The following is a 17,256-nucleotide window of genomic DNA, read 5'->3' on the forward strand; positions in this document are numbered from 1 at the left end:
TTCCATGTAAAGATGCCTTATTAATTATAAGCCTTATGACCTGGCCAGTATTTCTTTTGGTATGTACAAAATTGTCAGAGTTGGTTGGAGAAAGAATCTTACTTTTTATCTGTTAAGATTATATTTTACGTTGATACACTAATTCTTCAACTTGAAAGTTTTCAGTTTTTCCAGTTTTCTTCTGATATATTTATCTATTTTACTACTGGATAATAACAGTAGTAAAATATGGGCATAATCAAGAACACGAGGTAAACTATTAAATGAAATAGTTTTCCAGCTGTTCAGCAGATGCCTTAAAAATTTGCCAGAGGGAAAGGTTTAAGACTTCTGAATTATATGTGGATTTTATTTTATTTTATTTTCTCTGCCCCAGCACCTTAAATAATTAGAAATCAGGGACAGTGGAGAAAACAAAGCAAACAAACATTGTTTTGTCAAATAGTAAATTGATTTAGTTCTGCTGCTAAGAAAGTAGACAGAAAATATTTTCTGGAATGAAAAGGCAGGGCTGTTTTGAATAGCAAACTAATACTAAATATATAGTGTAACAAAATTTATTTTCCCACACAGGGCAAAATGTTAATTTCCAATATCCACACATCCTAGAGTGATCCCGTAGAACTCTGCTGTCCAATACAGCAGCCACTAGCCACATGTGGCTATTTTATTTAATTTTAGTTAAATTTAATTAAAAATTCCATCCCTCAGTTGTACTAGCCACATTTCAAGTACTCGGTAGTTACCTGAAGCTAGTGGTTATCATATTGGACAGCACTAGTCTAGAATTTCTTGCTATAAGGTGTAGTCATTTAAGAAAAAGCATATTTAGTTTAAAAATTAGCACAGTTAATATATATCTCTAGGAAATTTTTGAGGATACTCTCAATAGTACATATCTGAAAGCATTTTACCCCCAAAGTAAAGCTAGTGGATTTATACATATGGAAAATAGTAGGCATTCAGTAAATAATGAATAAGAATATATTATTGAATTAAGCCATATGTCAAATTTTAAAATTATAAGTGTTATAAATTACTAGTAGTACTGTGTTTATTCTTTTATAGAATATAAAGAATGTAATACGTGACATTTAAAATATTAAAATAGTAATCCAGTCTCCTCCACGTAAGAAACCATTGTATGAGAGCTGCTGTCTTGTTGGTATGCCCCACGATGTCTTCTATTTGATGGCAGAAGCAAAGGGCAGTTGGAAAAGGGCTTGGTTATCCTCTATTATTAGCTTCATGCATTTGGATTTTCTTTTCACCCAGGAATGAATATTTTATTCAGTGGACGTTTTAGGAGGATGAGATTTATAATTGGACTACCAGCTGGGTGAAGCAGTGCTTTTGTCTTAAGCTAACAGCTGCCATTGAGTTAATACTTACTTTGTGCCGGGCACTCTTTCCTGTGTTTTGCATTTACTAACTCAGTCCTCTTAACAACCCTGTAAAATAGATACCATTGCGTACTCCGATTTACAGGTGAGGCAGAGAAAGATTGAAGAACTTACTCATGATTCCATAGCTGCTAATGGCAGAGCCAGCAGCATACAGACTCAAGCCATCCAGCTGTAGAGACAGTTCATTCAGTCCATGCTTCTAAAAGTGTCCAGGTAGTATCTGGCTCTAGAGCAGAGGTCAGCAAAAAATTTTCTGTAAAGGACCAGATAGTAAATATTTTAGGCTTTGTGGGCTAAGAGGCAAAATGGAAATTACTATGTAAGTACTTATGTAACTAAAGAGAAAATGAATTTCCACAACATTTTTATTGACAGAATTCAAAACATAAGAATAATTGAGAACAGTTTTTTGTATTACAGTTCTACTAAGAAGAAGAAAGAAATACTTTGGGGGAGGACATTTCACTTAATTGGGATTCAATGTTAATATTTCTTGTCATCAAAATTGATTGTACATATTCATCTGTTAATGTTGATCTATAGTAAGATTTTACATATTTTGTTTTTGAAAATATCTTTTCATACAGATAAGTATTGCCAGATACTTACATTAATCCACGAGAAGATGATTTTCATGGAGCATAATTATCACTTGGAAGGCATTGAAAGAATTCCATTAGGTTCTTTCTTCTCTTGATATTTTTCTTTTAGAATGTTATTACATTGCAGATTACTCACTTCCCGACTCACTTCCTGGTTGAAGGTTAGGTGGAAGCTCCTCAATTGCATAATTGAATGGATTTTGACAAATGGGTATTTCCTTTACACTTGCATTGAGGTCCCGGACATATCCTTTGAGCTCAGAAAGTATATCTGCTGCCAGTTCATGTGAGAATAGAGCTCCTGCCGCTTATCTTACCTTTGATAGCACAGGAAGTATATAAAGCAGCTTGACATGACTTCATGATTCAAACACTGTTAGTTGTTGTCAAAATTACTTTACGGTAGTCCGTTTCACATCTAAGCACTGTTTTGCTGGCTTCACCTCCAGAGCTTCTGATTCAGTAGAATTTGCGTTTCTAATGATAGTCAGGTGATGCTCATGCTGCTGGTCTGAGGGCCACCCTTTGAGAAGCACCACTCTACAGTTCTCCTTGAGTTGGAAGCTTTTCTCTGAATCCCAGTGAATCCCACCTACAGTGCGAGTAGCTATTCTCACTGTTGCGCACTGTTTCCGTTTTTGGTTGCATTCATTACAAAACATTATCAAGGCTGCAACAGAAGCTAAATTACAAAGCCGTTCAGTATTCTGTAATATTGGTTGAGTGCATTTCTTCTGGTTCCAAAAAATCTCAGTTATCAGCTCTGATCTCAAAAACTCAACAATGAAACTACCACTGCTCAGCCAACAGACTGTTGTGTGGGAGGATATTCAGCTTCTACATCTGATGAAAAATAACAGCTGATGACGGTAAGATGAAGTTCACCATTGACACTGCTAGTTCAGTAACATAAGATCGAGTCATACATATTCCACAGAGTACCTGCAGATGAATAATACAGTACATAACCGTAGGTTTTAAACATTGCATTTTCACAAACTTTGTAAATTTGACCAACTAAGCCCTGTTTACCCCACACATATTTTTACCACCACAAATTGTAACACATCTTAGCAGATTCTACTTCAGGTTATACTGAGCTCATGTTTTCTTAACTTCTTAGAAAATATTCTTGTCCATAATTGTCCTATGCAGACGACTCATAGAAACCAACTCTTCAGTCCCTTCAACCTTGGCATTGACTCATCAAATAAATCATAATGACTAAGCAGTATCAGTAACACCTTTTGACACATCAAGAGCCAAGGAGAACAACTCAGAATCATTTGCCTTGGTTTTTTATTGACTAATGATGTTGTTCTCAATGTTCTCAATTCTGTGAGCAACTGTTCTTGCCAAAAGGCTAATTTAATAGTCTTAAGCAAGTTTACTTTGGACACATTTCTTTAGCTGATGAATCAAAAACAATTTAATTAACTCACCATTGGTAAGTGGCTTTCCTTGCTTGGCTAACAAATGAGCCACTCAGAAACTTACCTTGGCTGTAGCTTTATTTTCATTTTTTAATTTTTGTAAAGAAATTCTGCTGTGATGAGATACCTTGTTTTAAATTTTCTAACTTTTCTGGCCACTACATTCCTATGAATTGAAAATATTGTGGTGAGTGCTTAGTGTGGTAATTCCACCGCGTATAATATTCTTTCAGAGCAGCTACAGGGTCTTTGCATTTTAGACACCATGCTTTGCCATCTAATTCGATAACAAAATAATCCATACTCCTCCGTGCCTTAAACACATGACACTTGAAGTCTACTTTTTTGTTGTTCCGACATTATCGGTATGCACTGGTAATAAAAAAATTTGAAATACTGTGGAATGACAGTATGTGTGGCATTCAAAATGTTGGTAGTAATAACTATCACTACAGTTTGTAACGCGCTGAGCAGTAGTGCAAAATTATGAGAGCACTGCATAGGTCTCTGCTGCTACAGCTCAACTCTGCCATTGTAATGTGGAAGGCACCATAGACAAATAAGTGAATACGTGTAGCCACGTTCCCATAAAACTCTTATTTCTGGACACTGAAAGTTGCATTTCATGTAATTTTCATGTGTCACAAAATATTCTTTTGAGTTGTTTATTATTAGCCATTAGAAAATGTAAAAACCATTTTTAAGTTGCAGTCTGGATTTGGCTTGTGGACCGAATGTGCGACCTCTGAGGAGATTCTCAAATCAGTTAGTTAACCCAGGTTTGCCCATTCCTAATTTTATAAACCACATTCAAACCTGTCCTCAGCTTATAATCTTTCTCATTTTACCATTTGGATTTTAAAATTAAGGACAGTATTTTACTGACTCAGAGAAAACAAAACTTTTTTACCATAACAAGAATTTCGGAATTTTTTTCTTTTTTATTGAGGTATATTTGACAATTTAGAATTGTATATATTTAAGGTATACAGTTATTCAATTGATAATTCGATATACGTTGTGAAAAAAAAATCACATCCAAGCTAATTAACCTGTCTATTTAGATAGTTAACACATTTTTTTGGTGGTGACATTAAGATCTACCCTCTTAGCACATTTCAAGTAAAAAGTATTGTTAACTCTAGTCACATTGTTGTACAATAGATCACCAGAACTTATTCATCAGCATAACTGAAACTTGGTACCTTTTGACCAGTCTCTCCCCATTTCTCCCTCCCAAGTCCCTGGTAACCACCATTATACTCTCTGCTTCTATGAATTTGACAATTTTAGATTCCACATATAAGTGAAATCATGTAGTATTTTTTTTTAATCTGAAAAAACATGTATTGATGTATCTCTGGAAATGAATCAAGTGGATGTACAGCAGCAAGAAACACAGCATTGAAAATCAGCTATACACCATTATAAAGTAAATTATAAAAAAGAAATACAAAGACAGTGAGACAGTGAAAATACTTACAAATTACGTTCAGGGGCTGTAATGCAATGTGGACTGACCGCACTAGACCCACAGCTGCATGAGACCTAAGACTGGACACCCGTGGGGCTGAGAGAATTGGTGAGGATGGGTCAGCAAATGCAGCCCCTTTAGAGTAATACTTCCTGGCCCCCAGTTCCATGGATCCCAAAACTCCAGGTGCAGGGGAACCTTCCTACAGCTGAAACATGCATGGGACACAAAGAGGATGGTACATCGTCTGATCGGGAAGAGTTTGGAAAAGGCCCTTCATCCCCTCATCTCCTGGAGCTCGGGTTCTCCCCACCGGCCTCTTTCCTAACAATCTCCTCACTTGGGGAATCCGCACCTTCAACATCCTGTTTCGAACAGTTTGCAATTTGTCTGGAGGATGAAGGGGAAGGGGGGGAACCAATCAGAGACAAGCCCTAGGTGTTTGGACAGGCATCATGTAGTATTTTTCTTTCTGTCTGGTTTATTTCACTTAGCACAATGTCCTCCAGGTTCATCCATGTTGTCTGCAAATTGCAGGATTTCCTTTTTTTTTTTTTTAAGGATGAACAATATTCCATTTTATACATATCCCCCCCCACCAACACACAAACACCATATTTCCTTCATCCATTCATCTATTGACAGACATCTAGGTTGTTTCCATCTTGGCTATTGTGAATCTGTGAATAATGCTGAAATGAATGTAGGGGTGCACCCTACAGATCCTGGTTTCACTTCCTTTGGATGTATACCCAGAAATGGGACTGCTGCATCGTATGGTAAGTTCTATGTTTAATTTTTTGAGGAACTTCCATACTGCTTTTCATAAAGGCCATACTAATTTATATTTCTACCAACAGTGTACAAGGGTTCCCTTAATAAGAGAGACTATATAGACTATCCATTAAAATTTGAAGCCAGATGACCCATTGTTACTAGCATTGTCAACTGACTTTTAAATTTTTTATAATTATCTTAGAATTTTGGTAAGACAAATTATCTTCCCAGTGGCTCATAATAGATAAAAGGTATGTTCCTGACTCTGGGAGCATAATTAAAGGATCCTCTCAATTTAAATGGCTCTGAAATAAGACCCTAAAAATAGACAACATGTAGCAAAACGTTTAGACAGTTAATATTCTTCCTCTCCTTCGGAGTGATTAATTTTGAACCAACATGTAGCAAAGAAAAACACTTCTTTTCAGAAATATTTCTATTTTTTGGTGTTTCCTAGGAATTAGAGACTGAAAACTCATATTTGCTAGTGTAATAATACTAACCAAGGAGAGTGAATAAAAAATACATTTGGTTACCATATATATTATTAATGAATGTTTGGCTTTTCATTTTTTACTTTAAGGTATAAAAGGATGTCTATTACTAACAGAGTAATTTTCATTTTCAAAGCCATTTATCACACGTTTATTAGTGTTGCATGTTAGTTTCCCCCCATTTAGCACATTTAATATTGCTACTTCAGAACTTTTTTTAGCCACTCCAAAAATTTTGTCAATGACACTTAACAAAATGTTAGCTATTGCCAAAACACTACTTCTTGCAGCTATGGTTTTATACTTGCAGCCTAGTTCTCTAGCAGTACATTAATGTCAATAAGCAAATGAGGTGATGATTGGCAGCTATAGCTACAAGTCAAAAGGGAAGAGAGAAATTAATCAGAGATGATTTAGTATATATATTTTATATGTTGCTTTATAAATGTGGATAGAGGCCAAGATTTTTCCTTTGGCAGAGCAGAGTGTATTTAATGTTTTTGCCTATGAGTCTGAATTTTTGGCTTAAATTTTTGTGCATATGAATACCATTTAATTGTCTATTCGATTTTGAAAGGAAAAAGGCTGTTACGTCAAAATCGACATTTTTCAGAGGAAGGAAGATTTTTTATCAATGTATTTGGTAAAGTAAATTAGTGCAGTCTTAGCTGTAAAATTTTTAAGGAAAAATTTTAAAGCAAAGCAGTCATATGATCAGATAAATTGAGTAAATTATGCCAAAGATAAAACAGCTCCGTTACAAATGAGAATCTGTGCAGACAACTGACTGAGATGTTTTTAAATTTTATTTGTATAAAAATGCTGTTCATGGGGCTTCCCTGGCGGGGCAGTGGTTGAGAGTCCACCTGCCGATGCAGGGGACACGGGTTCGTGCCCCGGTCCGGGAAGATCCCACATGCCGCGGAGTGGCTGGGCCCATGAGCCATGGCCGCTGAGCCTGCGCGTCCGGAGCCTGTGCTCCGCAAAGGGAGAGGCCACAACAGTAAGAGGGCCGCGTACCGCAAAAAAAAAAAAAAAAAAAAAAAAATGCTGTTCAGTGTCTAATGATTTTTATTGTTCATATTATCCTGTACTTTAGAGTAATAAGATAAGCTTGAGTTCACTTTCAAAACTGATTAGTTCACTAATTAGTTCACATTAGTTCACTTTCAAAACTGATCATTTCAGGACACTGCTGAATATAATGGAAGGTTTGGGTAAATAGGTTTGTGTCACAGCCTCTATGAAATTAGATGAAAATAAGCCTGGAAGATAAGCTATCATCTATGTGTTGAACGCTAACAATCCATCCTCATGCTATGAAATGACATCCGCTCGGGTCCGTTGTAAACTCTAAAATTGCTTGCATCTGCAATTAAACTGTAAACTGCATTCTGTTATTTACTTTTCCTTTATACTTTCTCAGTAGTTACCCCAAATAAGATTTATTTACTTAAAGTTTGTTTAGTTTGTTATTTAAAACAAACCACGGAATTCCCTGGAGGTCCAGTGGTTAGGACTCCACACTTTCACCGCTGAGGGCCCGGGTCAGGGAACTAAGGTCCCACCTGCCATGCAGTACGGCCAAAATAGTAATAATAATAAAATAAAACAAAACGAAGTTTGGTACAGTATTTTCCTACTTTTACTTATAAAGTGTCATGTACCTTATTTGTTTTTTGTAGAAGCCAATTCCTTCATTACCAATAAACTCCTAAGTTGTTCCACAGTTCTTGGTCACACCCAAACTACTTTTAGTGAGCTAGAATGGAATAAATGACACAAGATAAAACACATTCATCTATTCATTTAGTCAGCAGTATATACTGACAACAAAAATGTACTGACATCTGTGTGCTAGGCAAAGGTGCGGCGGGTGGTTACAGAATGTATATAAACAACCAGGGAGCAATTTTCAAAAATGGTTTGTGCAAAGCAAATTTTATGGTGAATAAGCATAGGATACGATGGATTCAACAAAGTTAGGTTTCTTCACTACTGAACTTCAGAACCTTTAATATCTAATGGACACTGTGAAGGTGGGGATAGAGTGAAGATTTGTAGTGTTTGCTAATTTGCTGCAGAATACCTGTAAACATTTCCTGGAAACTTTAGTTTCTCAGAGCACAGTTTGGAAAATGCTGCTAAGCAGCATTATATGGTGTATTATCAAAAGTATTCACTACAATAATTTTTAATATATTTGCTTAAGATGATACATTATAATTTGTTTCTAATAAAAATATTTTTAATTTTTAAGAAGATTAGGAAGTTGACTAAATACTTTGATAATATGAATTTTAAAATAATATTTCTGAGCATGATTACCTTATATTTTGGCCCAAAATTTCTCACTCAATTTTTATTCATATATTAGGTTTTTAGAATGTGTTTACTATTGGTTTCCTAAAATCCTGTGAAATATGAATCATGATCTAGTCACTGGAAATGCCTAAAGGAACTGCTGTACCATCTGATTATTTTTAATATTTTTTATATTTAATTCAGTATTAATAACACTGAATGGCAGTAGAATTTCACTGTCAAGTTGCTTTATTTAATATTTGTGCTAGCCCATATACTATTCTAATCATCAATTGTGTAGTAATAGAAAAAAGTAGAAATGTTAGATTAACTTCTGATCAGTGACTATTTTAAAAATATTTAATATGTAATATATTTTTTAAAGGTATAGTAATAACAATTCACTACTATCATCTGTTGCTAAAGTCTTTTAATAAAGGAATGTGGTAATTTATTATGAGAATTGTTTCTTCCCTAATAGATACTTTTATATGAACTCTATTAGATGTTAGTTACATATATATACATGCGTTTATTTGTCTCACAAAAAACAATATGTGTTTATTTTGTTAAACTTTTTTTTAAGTGGGAAGTTATATTTCAGCAATGTGTTCTATAGAATATTTATGAATTGCTGCTAAGATTACAACAACACAAGCTAGAGAACTGTTAATACTAACACACATTCTGGCATACCATTCTTCTTACTTGAGATGTTTTTGCTGACAGACACCCCAAATAAAGAACTGATAGTGTTGAAGCCCTGCTAACTTGTTTAAAAGTCTTAAAAATAATTGCACCCAGTAAAACCTAAAATAAATATTTATACATTTTTATAATCAGAAGTATTTGTAAAGTTGAAAGACCTTTAAATGTGTGTTTTTAGCATACTTCATCCTTACGGTTTGTCAGCAGCGTCTGACCATGTGTATCTACCCAGAAAAGAGAAACACTATTAGACTATTAGATGACTGTTCAGCTTCTGTCTTTTAAAATATCTTCTGATTTCCCATCGATGGGCACTCCTTGCCAAAATCAAGGGTCTCATTTCTTAAGCTGGGTGCATCAGTTTTACCAGTCTCGAGTCTGAGTGGCACAGGGCTCCTGGCGCATCATCTAGTCTCATGCCTCAGTGCCTTCTGTCCTTCTGAAACCTCTGTAACAAGCCACTAGCTTCCATTGTAACTGTAGCCTTACATCCTCCCTCATAAATCAAATTAGGCCATCTATTTTTTAATATTTTGAACGTTAAAATACCAAATGTTAAAGAAGGTGAATTTTTAAGCCCAGTGGTACACTGATAAGTGTTTAAAAACCAACTCTCTGGCAGAGGGGGAAAATTTGTAGTGCCCTGATTTGTAGTGCTTTCCAATTTTTGTCTTATAAATTCTCCCACTGTGACTGATTTCAAGCTATCAATGTGAAGTCCCTCAAGCCTGAGTTGGGATGAGATGCACAGTTTGCTCTTTTGTGTTGTTATGAACTGGCTGTAGTTCACCACTGCCGGATGACGTTATTAAACGTTGATCTCATAATTTCTGAGAAATAGGCGTAATAAGCTATTGCTAGTTTTCCCCCAGAGGTGTAATCAGGTGGTCCTTCAAAATCTATGAAATTCTTCCTTGCCATTGAATACGTTGAAAGAAGAAAATTCAAAAGCATTTTTTTCTAAATTAATATTCAGTAATCAGTAGGAGAATTAAGAATACTAAGAAGAAAAATTTTGAAAAAACTCACAAGGAGAAGCAAGTTGTTTTCGCTAATGTAAAACCGACACTGGTCATGTACGCTGATAGAGAGCATTGTGTGTTTGTGGGATTATAATTTTAAAAACCATTTCCCTATATTTCCATGGACTGAACATTATATCCCCAGATAAATTGTGACACTTCCTTTCCGCATGTTGGTGCAATCTTACATTATGAAATTGTCATGTAGATTCATTACACCTATTTTCCAGACACAAATGACTATAACTCAAATATGCACCTATCGTATATCAACCTCTAAACTACATAAAAAACATCACTAACATATATGCAGGCGCATTGATAAGATATTTACACGGTTTTGTTATAACAAAGACTCTTGGCTTGGGACCCTCAACATTTTCACTTTTGATATTTTTCTGCCTCAGGTACCAGATTTTTGTCATGGATATGGGAGCATTTGTGTGCTAGCTTTATCAGGTTGCAATGAATAACAACCTCAAAAATGTCAGTGGCTTTCAATAACGTTTATTTCTCAGTCATGTGGTAAGTTGGCCTCTGTGGGCTGTTGGCTGTGGCTGTCCTTCAAGATGTGGTTCAGGTTCAGGTCTGCCCCACCAGGACCCAGGCTGACAGAGAAGGCCTTACATGGGGTACGCCCTGTGGTGGCAGAGGGCGCGGATGCGGGAGAACTGGCAGCAACGGGAAATGCATCTAAAAGTGTCTTAAGTGCTCTACAGTAGGTCCCTGTTGGTTACAGGGAACCCTGCTCAGTGTGATGTGGCAGCCTGGATGGGACGGGAGTCTGGGGGAGAATGGATACACGTATATGTATGGCTGAGTGCCTTTGCTGTGCACCTGAAACTATCACAACATTGTTAATTGGCTATACCCCAACATAAAATAAAAAGTTAAAAATAAAAATAAAAAATGAAAGCGTCTCAGTGGATATACTGTTCATCAAGTCTGTTCATATTCTGTTGGACAGAGCAAGTCATGTGACCAAGCCCAGTCACTAGACAACAAGGCTACTCATCCTGTTGGAGCTATGGTTAAGTCATAGCCCACAGTGTGGGGAACAGATGATTCTGAACAGTGATACCACAATGTACCACATATATTTGTACTCACTATGAGTAGCCAGAGGACGTCAAAATAATATGAAAGGAAATAACATCTTAATGTTTAAAAAAAATCTATTACTGATTACATTGGCTTAGGTTCAGGATTTTTAGAAGGATCCTCACTCTTTGTATTTCATGTTTTGGAAAATAAAATAAATTTTCCCCAAATATCACTGTCACTTAATTTTGTAGGAAATTAAAAATATGATAAACTCGGGGCTTCCCTGGTGGCACAGTGGTTGAGAGTCCGCCTGCTGATGCAGGGGACACGGGTTCGTGCCCCGGTCCGGGAGGATCCCACATGCTGCGGAGCGGCTAGGCCCATGAGCCGGGGCCGCTGAGCCTGCGCTCCGCAATGGGAGAGGCCATAGCAGTGAGAGGCCCGCGTTCCACAAGCAAAAAAAAAAAAAAAAAAAAAAAAAAAAAGATAAACTCACAGAAATATTCCTAGATAAGTGATGGTGTAGTCATGGAAATAACAGAGGGGAAACGAGAGTCATGAGACCACAGTCTGTACTGTGCTTCTTTTTGGCTGTTAATTCAACTTTTCTGAGTCTCAATTTTCTCATCTGTGAAATAAGAAAGTTGTTCCACAAGTTTCCTAAGGTCATTCTTACTGTAAAGCTCTCATTCTAATGCTTTCTTATCATCATCTAATTAACAAAGCATATCCTTCTGCAATTTTTATTATAGTTTAACTCACTGTTTTTTTTTAAATTATGGCAGAGCGATAGAATTTTAATTTTCTTTTATTCATATTGTGCCCGATTAAAAAATAGATTTGAGACCAGGTAATAGAACGCAATCCTACTTGTTTTTATCTTAATATTTAAACTACTATTCTTCCATTACTCTGAGATTTACTGGTTTAAACATCATTATATATAAGAATCATCTGGAAGCTTGTTTAAAATGTAAATTTCCTGTCCCCAAACCCATGGAGATTCTGAGACTAGATAGAACCCAGAAAACTACATTTTTAACAAGCACCCCAGTTGTCCAAACTAGTCTAAGCAGTACAAATCCTATAAATTATTTTGGTAATAATAATTTTTTTAAAAACCCACATACTGGGATACTATACACTTAGCATAATAATTTAAAATTAGTTATTAATACCGTGCTTCTCAGCTATACATTTGTTATTTGGTGTTTGTATTTTGTCTTTGTGAATTTAGTTCTTTCATCACCACATTTAGTGCATGGGACCTCTGTAAGTGATGGAATTATTTCATATATAAATTTTAGAAATGTGGAAACTAAAATATCTTAATATTCCTTTGAAGTAAAAGTGCTTTGATTAGTGTTAGCCTTCTCCAAATGCATACAGGGCAAATCCATCTCAGAATGAAATGAAAATGAAATACTACAAACTTACAACTACTGTTGGATTATTACATCCAGTCTCCTGCTTCTTCCCTTGTTTCCTTTCAATCTAATTTCCATATCCATATACTCCTTTTAACATGTACTCACATCATGTCATTTCTCTGCTTAAAATCATCCAGAATAAAACCCAGAGGGGCTTGCCGATGCAGGGGACACGGGTTTGTGCCCCGGTCCAGGAAGATCCTACATGCTGTGGAGCGGCTGGGCCCGTGAGCCATGGCCGCTGAGCCTGCGCGTCCAGAGCCTGTGCTCCGCAACGAGAGAGGCCACAGCAGTGAGAGACCCGCGTACCGCAAAAAACAAAAAAACAAACAAACAAAAACCAGAGCCCTTATCCTATGAGATCTTAGTTCCTCAACAGTCCCCTCACCCTCAGCATCTCGCTCCCTAATGAAATGCTCTGCCCCATGTATCTTCACCACGCCAGCTCTCACTTTCCTTAGATCTCTGCTCAGATATTGTCTACACAGAGAGGCCCTTATTGACCATCCAAAATAAAGTAGCATAGTCTCTTCTCTGGGCTCCATACATTGCTATATTTTTGTTCATAAAAGGACTTTTATGACTATGGTACTTATGACTATTCGACAAACTATGGATGGATTTATATCCACCCCTCTTTCATTTTTAGCTCTATAAGCACAAAGACTGCTTTGTTCATTGCTAAGTCTCCAGGGCTTAGAATAGTACCTGATACATAGTAGGTACTCAATAAATATTTATTGAAAAACATTTTGGAGATTATCCACAGCTTGGCCTTGTCTCTAGTATAAGGCAAGACTATTAAGATCCAAGTTTTATAAAATAGGCAATATTTTAAAAGGCAGTTTTACTTTTTCTTAATTTCCCATCTATTTTGAAAGTCATTTTAATTTATTACTTTCAGATTTATCATCTCTTTTGCAAACTCTCTTCTTTCCATCTTTTTCTTGTCTATTTTTTAATTATGTGTGATACTTTATTTTAAATGGTGGCAATTTAAAGTGGATATTTCATTTCAACAAGTTTTAATTACTTAATTGAATATGAAACTCCAACTATGAATTCAGTGTTGGTGAAAGGCACGAGATTTACATTCCCATAAAATGAGCACTTATCTTCATGTGAAGCACATACAGGATAGTATATGAACGGGTAATAGCATTCAGGATTTCCTCTGAAAACTAGAAACCTTCTTGATTAAAAAACAAACTAAGAGGATAATTTATTCCTCAGCATCCTCTGATACATGCCCACTAAAACCAACACATATACTGGTAGAGGCTTTTCTGCCATAAAAATAAGCCGCCTGGAACAGAACTGAGGTTATTCAGACAACAGGTCCAAAGCACTAGGAAAACTGAAGGAAACAAGTAGCTGTTGAAAAGTTTACAACATTTTTAGTAAAATAAGATTAAAACACATTAAAACAGTCCACTTATTTGGACATTTTCCCCACCCAAGACTAGACTTCCCTACTTGTCACTTACTGCCTGGCCTGGTGCCTCAGTATTCCCTATATGACAGTACACTGTCAGGTATGAAGGTTTGGGTCACCTCACCAGGTAAAGAACCAGGACCAGCAGAGGTGCTCGCTAAAGGCAAAGGGAATACGGAATGGATAGTGGAAGGAAGTAGTCAGGAACACCAGCCAGGACCATGTGACCAGTTATAGAAATTGTCATATTTCTTCCTTATTTTACTATGAATATGTTTGTGTGTGTGTTTGTATAGCAAATATCTTTGTTTCTTCCTTCTCCTATCTCCTTATCAGGTAATATGAGGTACTCTCTTTATATCATAATATTTAAAAGTATTGTTAACTTTCCATTGTAGTATTTAAGTTAAGGATATCAAGAAGAGTAAATGTCATCTAAGGACTTTGCATCCTCTCCTCAGGAAAGGGTTAGTGCAGTTTTGGTTGTATGCAGAATAATTGTGTCATGTTAGGTGGAATTGTGACCTTCTTATTGTCTTTATTTGGAGATAAGTATGGTTTCAGGAGATATGTATGGATGCCAAGTTGACAAGGAGTGCATTTGGAATGGTTAATTGTACATGTCAACTTGACACTATGGAGTGCCCAGCTTTTGGGTCAAACATTATTCCGGGTGTATTCTTTGTGTTTGGGTGAGATTAACATTTAAATTGATGGACTTCGAGTAAAGCATAATGCCCTCCCTAAGGTAGGTGGGCCTTACCCAATCAGTCGAATGTCTAAATTGAACAAAAAGCTTGGCTTCTCCCAAGCAAGAGAGAATTTCTCCAGCATACTGCCTTCAGATTTCTTTTGCAACACTGGCTCTTCCTCTTCCTACTGCAGACTACCTTTGGGCTTCAACACTGGTCCTCCTGGGTCTCCAGCCTGTCAGCCCACCCTACAGGTTTTGGACTTCCCAGCCTCCATAATCCCATGAGCCAATTCATACATACATATATATCCTTTCTCTGGAGAACACTGCCTAATCCAAAAAAGCTTATGACCTACATATTATATACAAGAAAATAAAAACATTTTATTAACTAGATTCAGAATATTGTGTAGGTAATAATGACATCATACAATCACTCAAGGCTAGCAGAAGTTTACATTACATATACTCTTCTATCGCCATGCTCTTGCCTACCTTACAAACATCTACTTTACTTTTTAATAAACATCATTTTTGTTGGACATTTGCTTTTTTATGAACTTGAGACCCAGAATATTCAAGTTACTTTATCACTACAGACATTTTTTGTCAATTCTATAAGTTAACATAACACTGATGCACAATGAAACCCATTTTCAACTTTGCGTATTACCAATAATGGTAACAATTTATTTCTTACAAAATAGTAGAAAATGTTTCTGTTGTATATAGTGCTAATATCTGTAGGCTGAATACAAGCTAGGAAGGAAAATAAAAATCATATTTAAATATGTTGGTGACTACAGACATTAAATCAATTACATATGAAATTGGACCACAGAAAAAAGTACAAAATTATGGGATATATTTTCAGAATCATTTCAGAAACTTCTGTGAGTTATCGGGGCTCTGTAGAACAGTTTACAAAACAACATACAAGAAATTAGAGTATAACATTTGTAAGCTTCCTACAAGAAAAAAATCAATTTTTGAAGTTCCTTCAAGGACAAAAGATAATGGATGTTTTTATAGTTTGCATCTGGACTAACTCTATTAGCATCATTAGTGGTAATGTATTCCAGAAGCCATTTAATGTAATTATGCAGATAATATTTTTTCGTTAAGAATGTTGTGGAATTTCAAATAAGTACATTTTTTAGATGAAATCTTTTAATCTTCTAAGGGTAGTTTCCTAGAAAGGTCTATTACCTCTATAGTAAGAAATAAGGAAACAGTAGGGTAAGAGACAAATAACCTTCTCTTTTGTAACTCAAATATTGATACAACCTATTTCTTTAAGTTGCTAAGTCAAGATAGAAGAGAGAAAGAGCTCTCCAAGTATCCTTACTTTAAGTCATAGCCAACAGATGATTAAAATACAAGTATTACTGTGTTAAAAGTACATTGATTATAGTAGACACTTTATTTTATTCCATTTATTTTGTCTATTCAAGCCACGTATTACCGCTTCCTGACCCACCACCCTGATTTTCTTTAGGAACACTCAACTCTCAGACTCTCAGGACATATGGTTTGGATGCAGCTGATTCCTTGGTTTTAGAAGTTGGCATGTGAACTCAGGACTGACTAGAGCATTGCAACCCTCCTGTACACACACACACACACACACACACTTACTGTTTAAAATGATGGGCATTTTAAACAGTAAGTGTGTGTGATGGGCACTAGTGATGGGCACTAGTTCTGGGCCTCAGGTGGAACTCTTCAAGCTAGGGCTCCTCACTGTACAGAATACAGACTTACACATTCAAGCCAGCAGTTCCAGTCACCAGAGTGCATTCAGCCGCCAGGAGATGAAGTGAGCCAGACTCAGTCCTGCTGATGCTTTTTGTCCCCCGGGATTGAGTCATTTCAGAAGGGTTATGCTGTCTGATCCAATAAATTCCCATTTTTGCTTACTTTTGGGTTTTGTTTGATTTTGAGGGTTTAGAAGCCTGTTTGATTGAATTTCAGTAGCTGCAAATGGGAGCACCCTAATAGTCAGATCCTACTATTTTGAAGAAATAAGCAACTCCTCCTCCCAGCCATTTCCTATAAACGGCAAGTCCTCTTTGTCTTTTCCATTCATCCCCTCAGTAGAGTACAATCTCACTTCCTGCCAGATCCCGTCTTCTCACTTTTTTTTTTTTTTTTTTTTTTGCGGTACGCGGGCCTCTCAATGTTGTGGCCTCTCCCGTTGCGGAGCACAGGCTCCGGACGCGCAGGCTCAGCGGCCATGGCTCACGGGCCCAGCCGCTCCGCGGCATGTGGGATCTTCCCGGATCGGGGCACGAACCCGTGTCCCCTGCATCGGCAGGCGGACTCTCTACCACTGCAGCACCAGGGAAGGCCCCTGTTTCCTCATTTTATTAAACACTGCTAAATCATTTTCTTACCCTACTCTTCCCAGCTTTGAATTCTCCTCCAACTAAG

General features: G+C 36.6%; 1 protein-coding gene across 1 annotated transcript in view; it reads right to left on the reverse strand.

Annotated features, from left to right (window-relative positions):
- Positions 1-2,831: 2,831 nt before the first annotated feature.
- The window catches only part of POU3F2 (POU class 3 homeobox 2), a 32,120-nt gene continuing 17,695 nt past the window's right edge, over positions 2,832-17,256 (reverse strand). Inside the window, exon 2 of the mRNA XM_060030596.1 lies at positions 2,832-2,950. Within this exon, the coding sequence (XP_059886579.1) occupies positions 2,846-2,950 (105 nt within the window). The 3' untranslated portion in view covers positions 2,832-2,845. The remainder of the gene's footprint in view (positions 2,951-17,256) is intronic.

The sequence above is a fragment of the Delphinus delphis genome, chromosome 14, assembly GCF_949987515.2.
Source record: "Delphinus delphis chromosome 14, mDelDel1.2, whole genome shotgun sequence".
NCBI classification, from domain to species: domain Eukaryota; kingdom Metazoa; phylum Chordata; class Mammalia; order Artiodactyla; family Delphinidae; genus Delphinus; species Delphinus delphis.